At 40.6% G+C, this 22,902-nt stretch overlaps 1 protein-coding gene across 1 annotated transcript; it reads right to left on the minus strand.

Moving 5' to 3' along the window:
- Positions 1-4,784: 4,784 nt before the first annotated feature.
- LOC134570985 (nmrA-like family domain-containing protein 1) lies at positions 4,785-11,605 on the minus strand. The gene is made up of 5 exons (XM_063429016.1): positions 11,508-11,605; positions 7,788-8,026; positions 6,511-6,757; positions 5,846-6,036; positions 4,785-5,608 (listed from the first exon to the last, which is right to left on the minus strand). The coding sequence occupies exons 1-5, from the start codon at positions 11,539-11,541 to the stop codon at positions 5,429-5,431; spliced, it is 891 nt and encodes a 296-aa protein (XP_063285086.1). The 5' UTR covers positions 11,542-11,605; the 3' UTR covers positions 4,785-5,428.
- Positions 11,606-22,902: the final 11,297 nt, after the last annotated feature.

A 22,902-nucleotide genomic window follows, 5' to 3' on the forward strand; every position in this document is an offset into this window, starting at 1 on the left:
CTATAGTGTCCCTTTAACCCCTTTAGATATTTGTTGGTGTGTAATCTTGGAGGCCCAGAAACTAGACCACAGCCTTCTAACAAGTCTCAGAATAATGTTCTTGTAGGAAGAGCGTTCGTTGGTTTTAACCTTACGGCCCTATCTGCAGTTTGAGGTAATGATTTATTTTGGGTGTTGCTTACTGCACAGAAAAACAGAATTTACTAAGATGAAGTTTTTGTAAATGGCTGAGTTAACGCCATGTGATGTCTCTGCAATGCAGATGCGGGCCTTTGTTTGTCTATGATTATGATAGATCCCCTTTAACTTCTTGCCTGGGGTGGGGATTCTCCTAACTGCAAATGTTACTGTAATTACCTGCACAACAGCTCTATGAGTGATTTTATTTTCCCGTTAATTTAGCGTATCTGAGCCACACAGGATCGTCTCCTTCACCACTGGAGCATTGTATGCCTAGATAGATCTCTTCCTGTGAAAATGTTAAATTTATTAATTTACATTAAAACCACAACTGATTTAAATGCACGAGGTGTCGTTTATACCTGTACTTAAAGGGAAATTGTAGGGTAAAAAGTACCACCTATTTATTTTTAAATCTTTGTATAGCTCTAAATAAAGAAGAAAACCATATCTCTGCTTCTAATGCAGGAAACATACAGGTGTATATGGTATATGTAGTTTATCCTCCCGGAGCAGTTCCATTCATCACATAGTATGAAATGCTAAATGGACTGTACCGTGTGTTCCGTTAGTGTCTGCTGCAACGACAGGCAGAACTTTGGATCGCACATGTTTGGCTGCAGCTTGGATGTCTCTGAGGAGGCGTGTCCAAGAACAAATCACTGCACTCGCCGACTGAACTATCAAGTGTGCCGGACTTAAAAGTTTTTATGGTGCTCTGATTGACCGTCTAAGGGAGTGCGTGTGTCATGAGATCAGGTGAAACCAATGTGTCAGTGGTATTCTCAAGCCTTCTCAAAGGTGTCTCTCAAGCCTTCTCAAAGTGTGCCGTGAACTCATTGACCTTGGGGGTATAGTAGGCTGAATGCAGTCCTTAAAGGAACGCTATAGCATCTGAAATACTAATATGTATTCCGAATGCTATGTTGCCCTGATAGCAGCTTAGGTCCCCAGCTCCCACCTGTAAGGAGTGAGAAAAAAAAAAAAACTGTCTTACTTGCTTTTTATTCCTCGCAACGCCGGTCTCCGCACAACCGTCTGGCCTCCTTGCCTGCGATCATTAAGATCGGTGATTTCAGCTAATCCAATGGTTTCCCATAGGAAAGCGTTGAGTGGCTATTGCGTATGTGTGGCAAAATGCTGCGCTGCTCCAATTAGTCTCAGTGTGTGGCTATTTGTGGGGTAGCAGACAGCCACTAGAGGCATTTAAACCATGGAATGAAAACCTTCCAATTCCTTCACTGAGATGGAGTGAGCTGGGTGCCTAGAGTGGGCCCTTAAGTGTGCATTTAAAAAAAAAAAAAATGTTATCACATGGAAGCGTTACAATTGTAATTCCCATGTTACACACATATAGAACTTATATGTAAAATAAACTGGAAGAGGGCCCATCTGTCCGGTGAGGGTGGGATAAATAAGAGAAGCGTGTGCCTTGGAAAATTTACTCTCATTGAAATGTTACGTGATCCAAAAAGGCTGGGAACCCAGCTCTCACATACGTCTGTTCACTAAATTGAGACTTGTGGAGAGAGAGATTCCAAGATTAAATGAGAGAGTTCAAACTCCCTGTTATCGGGACCTTGTTCCAGGGAGCCCTAAGAGGACGGGTGCATCCTGTAAGTGGGTTCATCTCATACGAGGTGTGTGTGTGTGTGTGTGTGTGTATACACAGACACAGCCTGTGAACTGTGGATGATGACCAAATAATGCCATTGAGAAATCTTAGAAAAGCGATGGTCCAGTGGTTTAGAAATGTCTCCAGAACCCTGAAATGGTATTATTTTCCCTGAGTGCACACTTTACTATTCTGTCTTTTATATTATGTTTGGTTTTGTTTTTTCTCTTTTTCACAGCGTAGTGTGAGATTAATGGGAGTTACAGTCCTTGGTGGCAGCTATTTAAGCTGTTACCATTAATTAAGCTCTGGAGGGCACAGACTGAGATATCCTTACCAATTCAGCCTGTTATTCAGACCTGATATCATGCAATGTGTGTATCATGCTCTGTGTGAGCTAAAGATTTAATGTTTGCATCATCAGTATCCGATAACTCTCTTATATCGCTATGGAAATACGGAGGTAAAAATGTGGACCTCATAGTGGAACCCTGAGGATGTCTGTGGTATGCACAATCTAACCACTAGATGGCAGCAATGTTCTTAGGTAGATTTACTGTATTTGGCTAGTTATTTGTGCTAACGGCTCACGTGACATGCTCACTGGATCAGGCCCAGCAGAGTAGTATATGTTAAGCAACCTAACGCTGAATGGTCACTTAACTAATATATTGCCTCGTAAGGCTCATCCCATACCAGGGCTTGCATTCTAAGTCAGGACTATTATGGAAAACCTTCCAGCATTTAAATGATATACCATCCAAAGCCATCATTTAGTTATATGCTGATCATCCACAACATTAAAACCACTGACCGGTAAAGTTTGATAAAAACTGAGAAACAAGGTGCTACAATCACCGTGTGTATCACTCCAAAACACACAGAAAATAGTGCGTCCTCGCCATTTTTACTGTATTTTAGTCTTGTACTTCATGTTTCGGAAGCAGGAAAAGTGGGCAAGCGAAAAAAATCTGACTGACTTTGACGAGGGCCAAATAGTGAGGGTTAGACGACTGGGTCAGAACATCTCCAAAACGGCAGGTCTTGTGGGGTGTTATCGTTATGCAGTGGTTAGTACGTACCAAAAGTGGTGCAAGAAAGGACAACCAGTGAACTGGTGTCAGGATTGTGGGGCGTCCAAGGCTCATTAATGTACATGTGGAGGAAGGCTAATCTATCTGGTCTGATCACACAGAAGAGCTACTGTAGCTCAAATTGCTGAAAAACTTGCTGGTCATGATAGAAAATTGTCCGAATACACAGGGCATCACAGTTTGTTTCGTATGGAGCTGTGTAGCTGCAGACCAGTCAGAGTGCCCATGATGACTTCTGTCTACCACAGAAAGCACCTTCAATGGGGACGTGAGCATCAGAACTGGACCATGGAGCAACGGACGAAAGTTGCCTGGTCTGATAAATCATGTTCTCTTTTAGATCGGGTGGATGGCCAAGTGCGTGTGCATAATTGACCTGGGGAAGAGATGGTAGCATGATGAACTATGGGAAGGAGGCAGAGTTACGCTCTGGATAATGTTCTGCTGGGAAACCCACACGATATTAGGCAGGTGGTTTTAAAGTTGTGGCTGATCAGTGTATAATGAGCCGTGCAAAAAATAAATACCTTTTTACATTTTCTTTCTATTTAAATTATCTATATTTCTACGTTTTGCCATTTTCCAAAACTTGCACAAGAAGTAGTCTCTATAAAGTATTATATATCATGATCATATTGTAATTTCAGTGAAATCCCAATGCAATATATAAGCAGTTCCTATAGTCCGATTTATAGATTTATTATAAAGTAGTTTATTCACTGAAGTGTTAATTGCTGGGAATTCAAAATGAATTTCAAGTTTTAGGTCAAACTATCTGAACGTAAAACATAAACTTATAGAAATTTTATAGTTTGCCTTTTTTGGCTAAAATGTGAAATGAATCTTGAATTCCTGATAATTCGCACTTTAAATAAAAACTGTGTTACCTGTTATCCCTCTAACGGGTTGTAACGGGTTTCAATAGCTTATCATGCAAAAAAAAAACGAATGAAATCACAATACACTTCTTTGTAAATTCTGAGACAGTACCTAGCAAGGAAGTGGTCTTACTGCCTGTCATCTGAACAAGTATTAAGTAATATTGATTAATAGCCGGACACGATTGTCAGAGCAGTCTGTTTATTACAAAACTATACAAAAGACAAGTGAATTTTTCGATCCGTTTCTTAAATATATAAAAAGCCATTTGTTCACGCAGACAATGCTAATTGCGGAGGAGATGTTGAAAAGTGTCACAGTCAGAAAACTATGCTGATATCTATTAACCGATTACTGTAACAGGAAATGCCAAATCAGCCTTATCCACATGAAAGGTTATTCCAAAAAACAGTATTTATAAGTTTAATAAAAGAATAACGCTAAAACGTATTTGTATTCTGGTACCGAGGGCACGTTTCCTGGCAGCCCTGTCCTCCTTGTTAGAGGGGGAGCCATGTCAAAGAGAACAAACTGAGGGGAGGACTTGGCTAGCACGGAGGAGGGAGCTGTAGCGCCATTGGTCCTCTGTAGCCTGGCTTGCTGTATGTGCTGAGAACAGACGTCCAATATGCACAGAATTGACATTAGCCAGCCCACAACGCTTGTTCCTGGCCGGCTAAAGCACCCCAGTGATGCTACCTGAGGTGGAGTTACACCTTCGGCAGCAAAGGAGTGTACCTCAGTCACTATGAAATGCTGTACACAAAGCCTCCAAGCACCATAACCACTTTGAATCACTGAAATGGTCATTGTGCTTGGAGTAACTCTTTAATTATTCAAGAATTTGGTTACCTAAGCCATGTGTTAAAGTAATTAATCTATTTTTACTACAGTTCTCCATCTTACTCTGGAGTTAACACAATGTATTAAAGTTATACTATTGTGTCTATTTAAGCTGAACTGTATAAAGTCAAGTCGCAAGGCTTTATAATTGCAACAGAACATACAGGCCGTCATTATTCTTTCTAGCACTTCTTTTTCTTATGAACGCATTGAATTTTCCTTAACTTGCAGTGACTATGCAGTGTCTTGTGTCGGTTCAACCAAGTGATTAATCTACTCTGAAAGTCAGCGAAATACAAGATTCTGCTTAGGAGATGTCTGATTCTGTTTGGTTGCTGGCCTCACTCATTCGCTGGAGCCTTATTTTTCCCTATTAGTTACTGTCACTGGGAAATTGAGAAACATGATGTGATTCGAAGATGGTCACCTACATATTGAAACACTGAAAGATCTTGAAGGGTTAATGAAGAGGTAGACCTGCTATAGCTTGTTTACATGAAGATATTAATTTGTTGAGATAATTGTTTTAAAATCATTTATAGGAATTAAAATGACTGTAATGACTATGTCACTTTAAACATCTCCTTCAAGGTTTTAACATAACTGTTACCCATTAGTTTGTAGTCCACAATGGTCAATGCAGAACAGGGTTAATTCTAAGTCCAAGTTCTTTATTTTTGATAATTCACACAAATCTACTACTAGTTTAGGTGGCAATCTCCCCATAATCGTTCCTTGGTAAATAGAAAATCTGTCTCTACCACAGGACGTCCTAAGAGCTTGTTTGTAAAATACTTTGACCGGTTTCGAGCGTTGGTTACAAATCTTTGTACGCCTCTTTCTTCTCTTCAAACCATTGCTTGAATGTCTTGGTTTGGGGGTTGAGTTTGTGTGTGAGCTTCTCATCCCGATCAGGCTTCAACAGGTAAAATCGGAACATGTTTGCCAGCTCTTCCGCTCCCGGGAATCCCAATTTCTCATACTGGTCAGGAGAAATCTGTAGGTGAGACAAACCAAGGTCTGGGTCAAGATATCTCCACTACTTGCAGATAGCTGGGATGGTAAAGGCTACTTAATAGAAACTGCATTAAACATTACATAAACAAACAAAAAAAAACTTTTGTTATTAGAACCTGAAACTCAGGAAGCAGGTACCTTCACTGTGTGGGGTGATTACATCTTATGATTATATTAACCGGTACCTGGATAGCATTCAGGAACTCAAATTGCTCACCTTAGCGTCTTTAATGGTCTTGCCTGTGACCTTGGACATGATGGCTGCATACTGCTCTATGGTTAGCTTCTCCGCACTAAGTCCGATATCCTTTCCGATGTATTCTGATGGGCACTTTAGGATGCTGACCACAACAGGACCCAGATCAGCCACAGATATGCCATCCATTGGGACATCACACATTGGGATGTCTGGAATTGTGTACGTTATTAATTATTTAGAAGACACTATTAATAACCAGCCACTGAACCCTTCTTCCTCAACATCATCTATAAACATATTTGTCTAACTCCTAGTTACCAAAGTATTTAACAGTTTAAAAGGAGACCCATACTTGCAAGAATTACATTGACAGAGAACATACGGATGACACCAGTATACACTGTGCTAAAACCTCACTCCTCTCCACTCCCCCATCCCCCCCAAATCAGGTGAATCCCCATATCCGTTACAACATGATGAGTACGCTCTGTTATTACCCCTACTTCGTGATGCATTTTATTGAAAATCTGATTAGTATGCCACCTTTGATTTCTCAGATATTACATATACTTTGTTTGTCCTATGTAAATATCATTAACACTACTGAATTATGCACGGCTACTCCGTAATTGAGCATTTTAATCCGTTTGTGGAAAATAGATTGGTTGGAATGATTGACTTACTCAGCTCATAGGTCTTCCCATCTGCTGATTTTCTGGGTTTGGATGTCAGGAAGTTCTCATAGTAAAATGCAAGTCTAACACTGGTCATCGGGACTCCAATGGCCCTGAAGTATTCCTCTATCTCTCCTTTGCCATCAAAATGCAAGACTTCCAGCTTGTCTCCTGTCAATTTCTTCACATTTTCCAAGCCACTATAGACCACGTGTTTGAGGTCCAGTTTTTTGGACAAATCCGCGATCAATTTGCCCTACAAAGATAAGACCTCTTTAAGAAGAAAAACAATGTTTCTGACCCAATTAAACTCTATTCTCAGTCACTAAGTACTGATAGTTTATTTGACCTTACAGACCTATTAGGGAACAGGGTTACATCAGTAGCTCATTTAATCTTATTTGCATATATATCCATGTACAGATGACTTTAAATTCTAACCTTTTACAGACTCTGAATTTTATAATAAATTCTTAATTTTTATAAAAATTTTAGTGGTTTTACATACAATTTTAAAAAAAAGCCAGAGAGGTACACTTTTTTAAGGACCGACAGTGAGACATTTAACAATATACACCAAAAGTGAAGATTAAATTCTTAATTCAAGAGAGCAAATTTCACATTTTGATAAAAGTGACAAAAGTTAACATAAAACATAGGAAAGCCACTTCTAGAAATTAGCATTACTACTTATTATTTGCATAGCACCGACAACATATTCAACAATGCCTTACAATTATAGAAACTGGGTATTTAGAGGTGAAGAAGTCCCTGTTCCAAACGAGCTTACAATTTATGAGGATTTGACATAGGCTGATATCAGGGGTAGGCTGGCAAGGGGGGCCACTGGCATGCAGGAGTTATGGACTGCAGCCTTACACCTTCTTCTACAGATTAAACCAGGCAGTGGACATGATTTGTGCAAGTCTTTGCTAGTATGACTTTCTTTTTACATGACCAGCTGGCCTGGAATCTCATTGTCCTCCAGACCTAGACTGGTTCACTCTGATATATTTCAGCTTTCATTGGCAGCAATAGAGTCATGGGCAACAGAGTCTGTGGTCCTTAGTAATGGACAGATCTCTGAGAATGTTCCATCATGGTGATAATGATGGAGGTTGCAGAGATATCTGTCAAATCCAAATATTGCATGCGCTGCACGAGAAGGTAAATTAAACTTTTCTTTCTTATTGCCCCCAAGGCCTAGACTTGCCAGCACTCTCCTGGCAGATATATATTGTTCGGAATCTTGCCCCGGGACACTTACTGGTGGAGATAAGTCTTACCTGTGCAATCTCCTTTTCTTTGCTGAAATGCTCCCAGAAATTGGTGACAATAAAAGCTCCGTAGGCTTTGCTGAGAGCAGCCTCTAAACTCTTTTTGTCATCCATATCAGCAGCCACCACCTCTGCCCCGGCCTCTTTCAGCTTCAGGGCTGCCGGCTTACTGGTGTCCCGGGTCACAGCTCTGACAATGAAGGTACCATCCTTCAAGAGAGCTTTCGCTACCGACCCTCCTTGGGCACCTGTGAGAAAAAGTTTATTCGGAGGGTGTGAGATCAAGGAAGAGCAAGAAAATCAGAAATTTTATCAAGGTGAAGAGGTAGCCTCGCTGATGTAAAAACATGCTGAACGGCTTGCCCTGAATAAAATAAAGGTGTTCAAACTGTAACCTAAATAACATTGATGGCTACGCAGTCCCATGTACTCTTAGAATATAAAAAGAATATATTTGGGCTTGGCCCAGTCTGCTCTGATTGGCCGCACCACGTTCTAGTAATACAAATTAATCCTATAATCTGTAGGAAAGCTCTTGAGAGGGAGTGACCATAAACCTGTTTTACTCAAAGAATTGTGTTTACTCTGGGAGCTGAATACTACAGAACAAAACCCTACGCTTAAAGGACCTTGGATCAGAGCCATCTTTAATGTGTAGGACACCCACATGATACCCTACAACAGTATTTATCTTATATAATGATTGTTTATCAGACTGGACAGGAGGGGGAGCTGTTTCAGGTGTACATAGTTACAGATTGAAGAACAGCTTGTTCATCATACTGCATTCATCTAAGAATAACTGACTCAATGAGTCTAAATGACAGTTTGATTTACTATTTATAATCTATGTTTATTTTGCTGTCAGCAAAGCTTAATGCCCTGCATTCATTTCATTCCTGCTAAAAATTGTAACGAAAAACCCCCAACAAAAATATAGACGCATCAAATTGTTCTCAAAGCCACTTAAAACATAGTGTACAAGTGACACTTGTAGTCCAAAGCTACACTAATACTACACATAAGAGTTGTGTCTCTAACAGAACTGACAATGTAAAGTTTCAGGTAAGGTTAGAACAGATCTACCTGAACCATGGCTAGCCGGGTTGGTCCGATTACTCTGCAAGCTATTGTTTACCCACAGGCTGCAGGGCATTCAGTCAGTGCCAAGTCACAACATGAAGTATGTGATCTCAGACTCACACTGCTGTTCTCTTTGGCAGCTACTGTGTGTAAAGCCACAATCTGTGTGCAAGAGAAACGTCACAAACAGTGTGTGCACGCAATGTCACAATCCATGTGAAACATCACAATCAGTGTGTGTACAACTTCACAATCAGTGTGTGTGCAATGTATGTCACAATCAGTGTGTGCGCAATGTCACAATTCATGTGTAACTTCACAATCAGTGTGTGTGCGCAACTTCACAATCAGTGTGTGTGCAATGTCACAATTCATGTGTAACTTCACAATCAGTGTGTGTGCAACTTCACAATCAGTGTGTGTGCAATGTCACAATCCATGTGTGTGCAATGTCACAATCCATGTGAAGCATCACAATCAGTGTGTGTACAAGTTCACAATCAGTGTGTGTGCAATGTATGTCACAATCAGTGTGTGTGCGCAATGTCACAATTCATGTGTAACATCACAATCAGTGTGTGTGCAACTTCACAATCAGTGTGTGCGCAACGTCACAATCAGTATGTGTGCAATGTCACAATCAGTGTGTGTGCAATGTCACAATCAGTGTGTGTGCAATGTCACAATCAGTGTGTGTGCAATGTCACAATCAGTGTGTGTGCAATGTCACAATCAGTGTGTGCGCAATGTCACAATTCATGTGTAACTTCACAATCAGTGTGTGTGCGCGCAATGTCACAATCCATGTGAAACTTCACAATCAGTGTGTGTGTGTAATGTCGCTATCAGTGTGTGTGTAATGTCGCTATCAGTGTGTGTGTGTGTGTGTGTACATTCAGAATGATTTACTAAAGTTAGTATTGTCAGGAATGTGGAGTGATTTTCAAATTTAAGATTACAATTATTTAAAGGGTTACTGCAAGCACCATCAACACTTAAGTGATTTAACATCTGGAGCCTTTGTGTGTAGTGTTTTGTGTATTGTTTTGTGTAGCGTTGTTTTGTGTAGTGTTTTGCTTCCAGTGCAGCTATTCTGGGTCACAATTGAATTGAATTTCAGGCAAATCTCACTGTAGTAAATAAGTCTGCATGTGTGTATAATTATACAATTAATGTGTGCAACTTCACAACCAAAGTATGTATAACGTATTAATCAATGTGTGTGTAACTGTGTAGATTTGCGATGTCTATATAACTACACAATCAGTGTGTACATTTGCATTCAGTTTGTATAGCTACACAATCAGTGTGCGTGTAACTTATCAATCAATATGTGGCTACACATTGTGTGTGTGTGTCTTTACTGTATCTATGTGTCTGCACCGTATCTGTGTGTGTGTGGCTGCACCGTATCTGTGTGTGTGTGGCTGCACCGTATCTGTGTGTGTGTGTGGCTGCACCGTATCTGTGTGTGTGTGTGTGTATCTGCACCATATCTGTGTATGTCTGTGGCTCCACCATATCTGTGTGTGTGTCTACACCATATCTATGTGTGTGTGTGTCTGCACCGTATCTGTGTATGTCTGTGTCTGCACCGTATCTGTGTGTGTCTGCACCGTATGTGTGTGTGTGTGTGTGTGTGTGTGGCTGCACCGTATCTGTGTGTGTGTCTGTGTCTGCACCGTATCTGTGTGTGTGTGTCTGCACCGTATCTGTGTGTGTGTGTCTGCACCGTATCTGTGTGTGTGTGTGGCTGCACCGTATCTGTGTGTGTGTGTCTGCACCGTATCTGTGTATGTGTGTGTGTGCAGCTGCACTTTGAAAAAGACCATTATCGGTCGAAACGCGTGCAATTGGGGGACGAGATTCCTATGCTGTGTTTTTAGCAATAAAAGTTTTTTTCACTTACCTGCTTTTCCTGTCTGACATCAATTCTACAAGACGTAATTTATGCATTGAAAAACCTGCTTGCAGCACTACAGTCTCCAATATTACTTTACAAGGCGCTGATAGTCTGAGCCACTTTTGAACGGCTCAGCACCACGTGAGTGGGCATTTTTATACCTATTATTTATGTTTTGTGTAAACAGGCTATACTATGTCCTTTATGGTATTGTTTTTTAGGACAAGCCCAACAGACAGTAATATATGGTAATATTGCCTCTCATCTATTGTCATCTGATTTTATCTAGTATTTAGTTTGCTCTCACCATTATTTTCACGATATTTGCATTATATTTATTTGGTGTGATTTGGAGTGATTCACATCTGTGGTGATTTGAGCATTCGCTCCCGATTCCTTTACCTTTTCTGTGTTTTTTATATATATATACAGTTTGTCTGTGTCCTAACATGACCTGCTTGTCCCTGAAGCTCAAACATTGTTTGTTTGTAGAAAGATTCACGTGTTTTGTGAAAGCTCATCCCATCTCTGGCCAAAACCCCCATCACAAACCGTCCTCTGACAATGACCGCATTCTTCTTAATATAATGCACAGCTAGCTGGCAGGCAATACTACTTGCTGGCAAAGCTTCAAGAGAGTTGCAGCCCTGCAGCAGCTGGGGGTAGTTAGTGTTATAAACCATTCCCCCACCTCTCCATTCTATCCCCACATTTCTATAAGTCGCTCTGTGCGTCCTTCTTACCTGTGGCTCCAAACACAGTGATGATCTTCTTCATGTTAATGCTAGGTGCAGTGAGAGTGTCTTGGAATTTCGGTCTCGGTCGATGTGTAGGAATGAGGCTCACGGTGCAGACTGACTGCTTTTATAAGACTGCTTAGTGCTCCCTCCGCCTTGCACCCTGTCAGGTCTACATCACTCTGACTCAGCAAAGCAAATTATATTCATTATGAAAGGGCTGGGTGTCAGCTCTGCTAAAATTAACACAGTTTATTTAGAAAGTGTGCGCGATTATAGAACACTTTTACAAAAATTGGCACAAATATTTCCTACGCTCTGAAAACGTAACTTCCATTAGTTGTAGGACTGAGCTCTGTGGGAACCAGATTTTGAAAACATTTTTTTTTTTTTTTAAATCCCAAAACAACTGACTTTTTGTATCAGCTTATAGATACATCTCACTAGTGTCACTTTAAGAATTCAAGAAGGATGTTCTTTGGCAGAGTGCCTCTATCTCAGAGCCAGGGAACGCTAGTTACATAATCACATTTAAAAAAAAAAAAAAAATCTATATTTTTCTCAATTCACTGACACGAGGAAACACATGGTCGTACAATCATCGGCATTGGTGATAAACAATAGTGTGTAGTCCGACACTTGAACAAAACACACCTTAAAGAGACAGTCAGAGAACTGAGGGTTTTTTTATGTTTTAAAAAAGATTGAGTCAATATCATTAAGGACAAAATTACTTAAGACAGCGAATTGTCATGGAGCTCGGGGATTCTGCGTCCAGGGAGCCCTAAGAGGACGGGTGAGAAAATATAGGCCAACCCCCGGAGCGAATAGGGAGGGGGCAGCATGACTGCTGCCCTGAGGGGTTGGCATAGCAACCAAAAGGATACAGTTGGTTTTACAGTTGAAAGCATGGAATTCTGGGAAAAATTACCAGACTACTGGTGAACAATGCTGAGGGAGCCTGGCGGTGTCTTTCCTCTGGTAGTCTCTGTAAAAATGACTTTATTAAATTGAGTTTCACTCCCTGAGGAAACCTGGCAGTGCTGTTTCTCCAAAAAAAAAAAAAAGAAAAAAAAAAAAGACAAAAATTACTTTTACCTTCTAGGCGGAGTACAGGATGGCCCACACCCCAGCTGGGTCTAGAGAGGCCCTGCTTACCCTATTGCAGGCCTTCCAGAGGACCCATTGGGCTGAATCCTTCAACTCGCTGCTCCACAGTGCCCAGGGCGAGCAGGCTGCTTAGGAGGGGCCGGTGAAGGAAGTGCAGACTAGGAGTGGACATCGGGCCCACCGTTCCAGACTGCATTCCAGACTGTCCCCTAGTCCAGTGCGGAGGTCCAGGGTCGGAGTACCACAAAAGAGTCCGGGGCCGAGTAAGGCTGGCTCCAGGCGTCAGGATGCGGACGGGTGCATCCTGTAAGTGGGTTCATCTCATACGAGGTGTGTGTGTGTGTGTGTGTGTGTGTACACAGACACAGCCTGTGAACTGTGGATGATGACCAAATAATGCCATTGAGAAATCTTAGAAAAGCGATGGTCCAGTGGTTTAGAAATGTCTCCAGAACCCTGAAATGGTATTATTTTCCCTGAGTGCACACTTTACTATTCTGTCTTTTATATTATGTTTGGTTTTGTTTTTTCTCTTTTTCACAGCGTAGTGTGAGATTAATGGGAGTTACAGTCCTTGGTGGCAGCTATTTAAGCTGTTACCATTAATTAAGCTTTGGAGGGCACAGACTGAGATATCCTTACCAATTCAGCCTGATATTCAGACCCGATATCATGCAATGTGTGTATCATGCTCTGTGTGAGCTAAAGATTTCATGTTTGCATCATCAGTATCCGATAACTCTCTTATATCGCTATGGAAATACGGAGGTAAAAATGTGGACATCATAGTGGAACCCTAAGGATGTCTGTGGTATGCACAATCTAACCACTAGATGGCAGCAATGTTCTTAGGTAGACTTACGGTATTTGGCTAGTTATTTGTGCTAACGGCTCATGTGACATGCTCACTGGATCAGGCCCAGCAGAGTAGTATATGTTAAGCGACCCAACGCTGAATGGTCACTTGGTGCGTGTGCATAATTGACCTGGGGAAGAGATGGTAGCATGATGCACTATGGGAAGGAGGCAGAGTTACGCTCTGGATAATGTTCTGCTGGGAAACCTACATGATATTAGGCAGGTGGTTTTAAAGTTGTGGCTGATCAGTGTATAATGAGCCGTGCAAAAAATAAATACCTTATACATTTTTTTTTCTATTTAAATTATCTATATTTCTACGTTTTGCCATTTTCCAAAACTTGCACAAGAAATAGTCTCTACAAAGTATTATATATCATGCGATAAAAACTAATGGAAAGGTGTAATTAGAAACAAAAAAATTATTAAATGGGCTGCAACATATAACTACAAGTGACCTAAATAGAGTGTAAGCTCAAAATCTGAACAAGTATATGTGCGCTCCTAAAAAGTAAAATAAAAAATAAACATAACACTTATAATACAAACGTATATTTAATAAGTAAAAAAGACCTTTATAATCAAGACATCTAAAAAACATATGCAATTATGACGAACTGGATCTGTTGCTAAAAGGTAAATAACCAATCAAAGTGGATACACAAATCCTGATAAAATGAAATAAAAAACCAGGATAAACACCTAACAGATACTCTGTCAAAAAATAAATAAAACAAAGTATCTGGAGGTGTGACCAATGCTAACAAATTAATAAACAGGACATAGGTATCACACAAATATAAAAATAGTAGTACCTTGCCTCGGTGGGGGCCCCCACCGAGGTATAGATGGGAAGGAATAACAGTGGCCACTAATTATAAAATAATCGCTGGAACGACCGTTGCACCGCGGTCGGGATCTTCAAAAAAGACCGCGGTGTAGATGGAAAGCACTCCTCCAATGGGGCCAAGATATATTCTCTCTCACGCTGGGTATGTTGTGCTGCACTGCGGTCGGTATCTTCAAAAAAGACCGCAGTGTAAAGCAAATCAACTCCCGAGGAAACCGGCACACAGCTATAACTTCCCACAGCAACAGAGCAGAACGTCCCGAAATCAGCTGCAACTCATCGACGCGTTTCGTCCCTCCCACGGGACTTTTTCAAGACAAGGGAGTTGCCGAAGATCAGAGTTTAAATAGCCATAGCATAGCTCAGTAAAACTGGGCAGGAGGTAAGTTCTGGACTGGATCCACAATCAGCTTTGATAGTTAGCAATAGAGATAAGTACTAATAGGGCACTTATCATATATCACAATCCTATGTATATAGGAACTATTGCTATACAAATAAGTGTTACACAAAAGAACAAATGAACAAAAATGAAAATAAACATATATATATAAAAATATATATGTAAACAACAAATACAAATTGATAAATAAATAAATAGGTAATAATATTGACAAATACATTAAAGTTAAGCCACCTAAAAAATTTAATTATTAATCTTTACAATGAAAAGGGGGGGGGGGGGGAAACAAATTATATATCAAATAAAAAGTTAAACACACGACTAGACAGACTGACAAACGGACGGTAGTTTGTCCAGAAGGACCCAAAAACGGATCTCAAAAAATATATAAGCATAGAGGTGCATAAAAATGTGTATGCTGTCACATGGTCCGCACTAGATAACCAAGATAAGTGCATGTACACAAATACAAACGTGTATACTAGTTAGACCCACAATACAATCTCGAATATGAATGCCATATTCACAATGATAAAGATTGTGTTGCTACATAAAATAGACCAATATACAGGGCTTAGAACAAATCCAACTCCTCATTTAGGCCATTGGGTTTCATTGTATTTAGCTTAAAAATCCACATAGATTCAGACTTGATTAATTCCCTTTTCCTTAGTGCTCCATCCTGATAGGGGGGGATATGTGTCAGACCCAATAGCTTAATGCCCGATGGATTTTTCTCATGGTACATAGCAAAATGTCGGGCTACTGAGGACTTGGTATTGTTGCGAATTATAGCTGTCCTATGTTCGCGGAACCTGCATTTCAGGGGCCTGGTGGTTTGGCCCACATACTGCCGATTACACGGGCAAATCAAAAGGTAAACTACAAATGGAGTGTTACAGGTAATTGCAGATTGCACAAACAATACCTCTGAGCTGTTATAGGGGCTACAGCTAGAAACAAGATGACAAATAAAGCCACAGGTAAGGCACTTAGTACGACCACAGCGCTTATTGATAGGGCGCTCTTTTGTGGCTCTCTCTTTCTGTTCATTAGGGTGTCGTAATTTAGAAGGTGCTAAAATATTCTTTAGACTGGGAGCCTTCCTAAATGTGACCCTAGGGGTTTCTGAAATGCAAAAGGAAAGCCAGGGGTCTTTGGTCAAAATGGGCCAATATTTATGGAAAATCCCCATAATGCCATCAAAGGCCACATTAAATGCGGTTGAAAAAATGGGTATTGTGCCTCTACCCACCTCTCTTGTGCTGATATTATACATTGCTTTTCTCATCTTAGGGACACAGGTATTATCCAATAGGTCTAAAATCTTGTAGTGCTCAACCGTATTAGAATCGTATTCAGAACACACTAACAAGGAGGGACTTGCCAGACTCGAGGGGTCCATGAGGTGATTGTCAGATGGAACATTAACATTGAAATAGAAATTATGCCCCTTCAAATACGCCAGTAGTCACTTATTTGGCGGATAGGATTTATCGATGAAATGTTGGCATAACACAAGGGACTCCTTCTCATAATCAGACAAGAACGAACAATTTCGTCTAATCCTAGTAAATTGTCCTAAAGGAATGTTTTGTATCCATGTAGGGTGATGGCCACTTCTCGCATGTAAATAGCCATTCACATCAACACTCTTTTGGAATGTCTTAGTGACGATTCTTCCTTTTCTCCCAGTCAACGTGAGGTCTAGGAAGTTAATCGAAGACCTGTGTTTCTCATAAGTGAAGGAAAGGCCCCACTGGTTATCATTAATATAGGTCATGAAGTTCTCTACTTCATTCCAACCACCTCTCCAAATAATAATAATGTCATCAATAAATCTCCGGTAGAGGGCGAGTCGCTCCATCCAATAGGGGTTAGAAAAAATCATACTGTGTTCCCAGTGACCCATAAATAAATTAGCATAGGATGGAGCAAAACTCGCCCCCATCGCGGTTCCCCTTGTCTGCACAAAAAACTTTCCGTTAAACTCAAAATAGTTGTGTTTCAACATAAATTCCGTAAATTTGATAATAAACTCTGACTGCTTGAGTGGAAGAAGGGGATCTGATTGTAAAAAAAGAGAGATGGCTTTGAGGCCTAAAGTGTGGTCGATGTTGGAGTAAAGGGCTGCCACATCGATTGTTAACCAACAATAATGATCTGACCACTCTATCTCCTTACTAATAGACAACAAGTGTCCCGTATCCTTTAAATAAGAGGGCAAGTGTGGGACATATCTCTGTAGGTGAAAGTCAACCCACTTAGAAATAGGTGAGATCAGTGAGTTTAAACCCGATATGATCGGGCGGCCGGGTGGATTGGTGAGAGATTTGTGCATTTTTGGAAGGTAGTAAAAAATGGGAATCTCTCCCTGCGTTGTAAGAAAAAAACTTCTCTCTTTTTTATCAATAGCCCCAGTCAAAAAGGCCAGTTCTATAAGGTCTCTCAGTTCGGCCCTAAAGCGTGAGGTAGGATCATCCCTTAGGACCTCGTAGTAATCACCATTATCCAATATCCGCTCAGCTTCTTTAAGGTAATCAACTCTGTCCAACAGGACAATCCCCCCTCCCTTATCAGCTCCTTTGATAATAAGGTTACAATTTGCTTTCAGGCTGGTAATGGCCGCTAATTCTGATTTCTCCAAATTGTTACAAACCCGGTCTCTTTTCCCCTTTAAAGTGTCGCAGAGAGCTCTCAAATCCTTCAGGACTAATTCGTAGAACATTTGAATGTACGGGCCTTTATCAACCTGGGGATAAAACATGGAGGGAGGTTTCAATCCAGATGGGATATTGGCCTCTATTATATTCAATGTATCCCCAATTTGTTGTGAGTGATTATCTTGTTCGTCCAATAGGAAAATTAAATTGTGAAAAATTATTTTGTCCTGTGGGGTATTGAAGATCTTGGGGCACTCTTCAGGACCCTTAGAGTCCCTAATATTGAATGATCTAGAAACCGTCAGTTTCTTAACAAAGTAATTCAGATCTTTAAACAGATCAATAATGTTCGGTAATCTATCCGGGGCAAACTTAAGGCCTTTACTCAGAAGAGAGATCTCCCCCATATTTAAAGTGTAATTGGACAAGTTAAACAAGCCTTTCATCAAAGACATCTTATTTTGGCTGGACTGTTGTCCACTTCCCCTCGTTCCTCTATGGGTACCCCCCTCCTCTTTTTGTTGTTCATTTTTTGGAAGAGGGGAAAAGTTCTCTCTTCTCTTATTTGGGAGGGGTCTGTCTCTAAAAAATCTTCAATAGGACTGAGGCTATTATGCTTACTAGGGGCAAAGTGTTTAGGTTTGGCACCTAGATCCCAAAGCATACCAGCCCCCCTCCCCTTATTCAATTCCTTCTCTCTCGTGGCATACTGTGATTTGTTCCCCAATGGGATATGATTGGAATTAAACAATTCACCTTTGCCACGTGAAGGTACATGCGGGGGGTAGTTAAATCTTCTTTGACCAGATGGGACCCTATATGGAGTAGAGGGGGTCAGATTTCCCTTTCGGGGCAATTTGACTGTATCTGCATAGGATCTGAATTTGTGTCCCTGGGAACCTTCGGTAGACAATTGGGACCGTTGCAAATTAGCATGTTTTGGGTGGGGTTCATAGGGACCTTTCTTATGTGAAGTAGATCTAAAATTGTGTTTCCTTTGCCAACTCCTAACTTGTTGGTGCTGATAATCAAGTTTATCCCTATGAAATTTCTTGCTCTTATGTGTTATGAGATCTTTTTCAAAACTAATCAGTTTTAAGTTGGTATCTTCATCCAACTTAGCGATAACAGTAGATTGGTGCTGTGTGGAGCTGATCCTTTCCTGGAGGTCCTTAATTTTCTTTTCAGTAGCTAAGAGTCTCGACTCTCTATATCTGATGAGAATATCAATCAGTACAAAAGAGCAAGTATCAAGGGCAACTAACCATTCCTGTTCTAAAGAACTGTATATTGGTCTATTTTATGTAGCAACACAATCTTTATCATTGTGAATATGGCATTCATATTCGAGATTGTATTGTGGGTCTAACTAGTATACACGTTTGTATTTGTGTACATGCACTTATCTTGGTTATCTAGTGCGGACCATGTGACAGCATACACATTTTTATGCACCTCTATGCTTATATATTTTTTGAGATCCGTTTTTGGGTCCTTCTGGACAAACTACCGTCCGTTTGTCAGTCTGTCTAGTCGTGTGTTTAACTTTTTATTTGATATATAATTTGTTTCCCCCCCCCCCCCCTTTTCATTGTAAAGATTAATAATTAAATTTTTTAGGTGGCTTAACTTTAATGTATTTGTCAATATTATTACCTATTTATTTATTTATCAATTTGTATTTGTTGTTTACATATATATTTTTATATATATATGTTTATTTTCATTTTTGTTCATTTGTTCTTTTGTGTAACACTTATTTGTATAGCAATAGTTCCTATATACATAGGATTGTGATATATGATAAGTGCCCTATTAGTACTTATCTCTATTGCTAACTATCAAAGCTGATTGTGGATCCAGTCCAGAACTTACCTCCTGCCCAGTTTTACTGAGCTATGCTATGGCTATTTAAACTCTGATCTTCGGCAACTCCCTTGTCTTGAAAAAGTCCCGTGGGAGGGACGAAACGCGTCGATGAGTTGCAGCTGATTTCGGGACGTTCTGCTCTGTTGCTGTGGGAAGTTATAGCTGTGTGCCGGTTTCCTCGGGAGTTGATTTGCTTTACACTGCGGTCTTTTTTGAAGATACCGACCGCAGTGCAGCACAACATACCCAGCGTGAGAGAGAATATATCTTGGCCCCATTGGAGGAGTGCTTTCCATCTACACCGCGGTCTTTTTTGAAGATCCCGACCGCGGTGCAACGGTCGTTCCAGCGATTATTTTATAATTAGTGGCCACTGTTATTCCTTCCCATCTATACCTCGGTGGGGGCCCCCACCGAGGCAAGGTACTACTATTTTTATATTTGTGTGATACCTATGTCCTGTTTATTAATTTGTTAGCATTGGTCACACCTCCAGATACTTTGTTTTATTTATTTTTTGACAGAGTATCTGTTAGGTGTTTATCCTGGTTTTTTATTTCATTTTATCAGGATTTGTGTATCCACTTTGATTGGTTATTTACCTTTTAGCAACAGATCCAGTTCGTCATAATTGCATATGTTTTTTAGATGTCTTGATTATAAAGGTCTTTTTTACTTATTAAATATACGTTTGTATTATAAGTGTTATGTTTATTTTTTATTTTACTTTTTAGGAGCGCACATATACTTATTATATATCATGATCATATTGTAATTTCAGTGAAATCCCAATGCAATATATAAGCAGTTCCTATAGTCCGATTTATAGATTTATTATAAAGTAGTTTATTCACTGAAGTGTTAATTTGCTTGGAATTCAAAATTAATTTCAAGTTTTAGGTCAAACTAGCTGAACGTAAAACATGACAGACGTATAGAAATTTTATAGTTGGCCTTTTTTGGCTAAAATGTGAAATGAATCTTGAATTCCTGATAATTCGCACTTTAAATAAAAACTGTTACGTGTTATCCCTCTAACGGGTGGGTTTCAATAGCTTATCATGCAAAAAAACTAAGGAAATCACAATACAATTCTTTGTAAATTCTGAGACGGTACCTAGCAAGGAAGTAGTCTTACTGCCTGTCATCTGAACAAGCAGGGGTCAAGTCCTGGGGAATAAAGTGTGGGAACTCTCCCAAGATTCCCTCTCCCCCCCCCCCCCCCCCAAAAAAAATAATAAAATACACTCGTGTATTCGTGTATATACACACACGCGTGCACACACAGAGACACACATATACATATACGCCTGCACACACACACTCAGACATACGCACATACACATACATTCACAGAGACACACACATACATTCATTCACAGACACATACACTCAGACACATACTCTCACACACACACTCACAGAACACATACATACACTCAGACACACACACTTACAGACACACACATACTCAGACACATACAGACACATGCACATACACTCACAGACACTCACACTCAGACACACACACATATTCACAGACACACACACATTCACATTCACAGACACACACACACACATTCACAGACACACACACACACATTCACAGACATGTTCACAGACACACACACATTCACAGACACACACTTACATTCAGTCACAGACACACACTTACATTCAGTCACAGACACACACTTACATTCAGTCACAGACACACACTTACATTCAGTCACAGACACACATACATTCAGACACACACACACACATTCACAGTCACACACACACACATACATTCGAAGACACACAGATACTCAGACACTCACACACACACACAGAAATAGTTTTTTTAACTAAAAGAATGTCCACCCAGCCTCCCTACCTGGAGAGCTGGCATGGACGTGTTCCTGGGGTCCAGTGGTGCGGGCGGCTCTCTCTCTGTCACACGCGGCGAGGGAGCTGTGTCCTCTCTGCTCCCTCACACCGCGCAGGCTGTCTGCTGATGCTGGGAGCCGGAATATGACGTCATATTCCGGCTCCCAGCATCAGCAAACAGCGCGCGGCGAGAGGGAGCAGAGAGGACACAGCTCCCTCGCCGCGTGTGACAGAGAGAGAGCCGCCCGCCAGGTGGGGGGGGTCCAGCAGGTGGCCATTAGGCTCCCTCTTGGGCCCCCCCATGACAGGGGGAACACGGGGGTATTTGGGAGCGGCATGAGTCCTGGAGCAACAGCGGGAACGGCGTTCCTGCTCAAAAGAAAGTGCAGGAACGCCGTTCCCACGCGTTCCTGCAGGACTCGAGCCCTGTGAACAAGTATTGAGTAATATTGATTAATAGCCGGACACGATTGTCAGAGCAGTCTGTTTATTACAAAACCATACAAAAGACAAGTGAATTTTTCGATCCGTTTCTTAAAAATATAAAAAAGCCATTTGTTCACGCAGAAAACTATTTTGATATCTATTAACCGATTACTGTAACAGGAAATGCCAAATCAGCCTTATCCACATGAAAGATTATTCCAAAAAACAGTATTTATAAGTTCAATAAAAGAATAACGCTAAAACGTATTTGTATTCTGGTACCGAGGGCACGTTTCCTGGCAGCCCTGTCCTCCTTGTTGGAGGGGGGGCCATGTCAAAGAGAACAAACTGAGGGGAGGACTTGGCTAGCACGGAGGAGGGAGCTGTAGCGCCATTGGTCCTCTGTAGCCTGGCTTGCTGTATGTGCTGAGAACAGACGTCCAATATGCACAGAATTGACATTAGCCAGCCCACAACGCTTGTTCCTGGCCTGCTAAAGCACCCCAGTGATGCTACCTGAGGTGGAGTTACACCTTCGGCAGCAAAGGAGTGTACCTCAGTCACTATGAAATGCTGTACACAAAGCCTCCAAGCACCATAACCACTTTGAATCACTGAAATGGTCATTGTGCTTGGAGTAACTCTTTAATTATTCAAGAATTTGGTTACCTAAGCCATGTGTTAAAGTAATTAATCTATTTGGAATATTTTTACTACAGTTCTCCTCCTCCATCTTACTCTGGAGTTAACACAATGTATTAAAGTTATACTATTGTGTCTATTTAAGCTGAACTGTATAAAGTCAAGTCGCAAGGCTTTATAATTGCCGGGAGTCTGAATTACAATCTATGTGTTCAAACTGACGCCGTTATTAAAATGGCCCCGTCATCAGATATTGTATGTATGTTTCTACAAAAAAAATATATATAATCAACAGAACATACAGGCCGTCATTATTCTTTCTAGCACTTCTTTTTCTTATGAACGCATTGAATTTTCCTTAACTTGCAGTGACTATGCAGTGTCTTGTGTCGGTTCAACCAAGTGATTAATCTACTCTGAAAGTCAGCGAAATACAAGATTCTGCTTAGGAGATGTCTGATTCTGATTGGTTGCTGACCTCACTCACTCGCTGGAGCCTTATTTTTCCCTATTAGTTACTGTCACTGAGAAATTGAGAAACATGATGTGATTCGAAGATGGTCACCTACATATTGAAACACTGAAAGATCTTGAAGGGTTAATGAAGAGGTAGACCTGATATAGCTTGTTTAGATGAAGATATTCATTTGTTGAGATAATTGTTTTAAAATCATTTATAGGAATTAAAATGACTGTAATGACTGTCAC

This window comes from Pelobates fuscus, chromosome 8 (genome assembly GCF_036172605.1).
Source record: "Pelobates fuscus isolate aPelFus1 chromosome 8, aPelFus1.pri, whole genome shotgun sequence".
Classification (NCBI taxonomy): Eukaryota; Metazoa; Chordata; class Amphibia; order Anura; family Pelobatidae; genus Pelobates; species Pelobates fuscus.

Bases quoted from the DNA above. Each gene is read 5' to 3' on its own strand.
- LOC134570985 (XM_063429016.1), bottom strand. From the start codon at position 11,541: ATGAAGAAGATCATCACTGTGTTTGGAGCCACAG. The intron at 6,758-7,787 runs GTAAGACTTATC...TTATCTTTGTAG, and splicing joins AAGAAAAGGAGATTGCACAG to GGCAAATTGATCGCGGATTT. The intron at 5,609-5,845 runs GTGAGCAATTTG...TCTCACCTACAG, and splicing joins AGACCATTAAAGACGCTAAG to ATTTCTCCTGACCAGTATGA.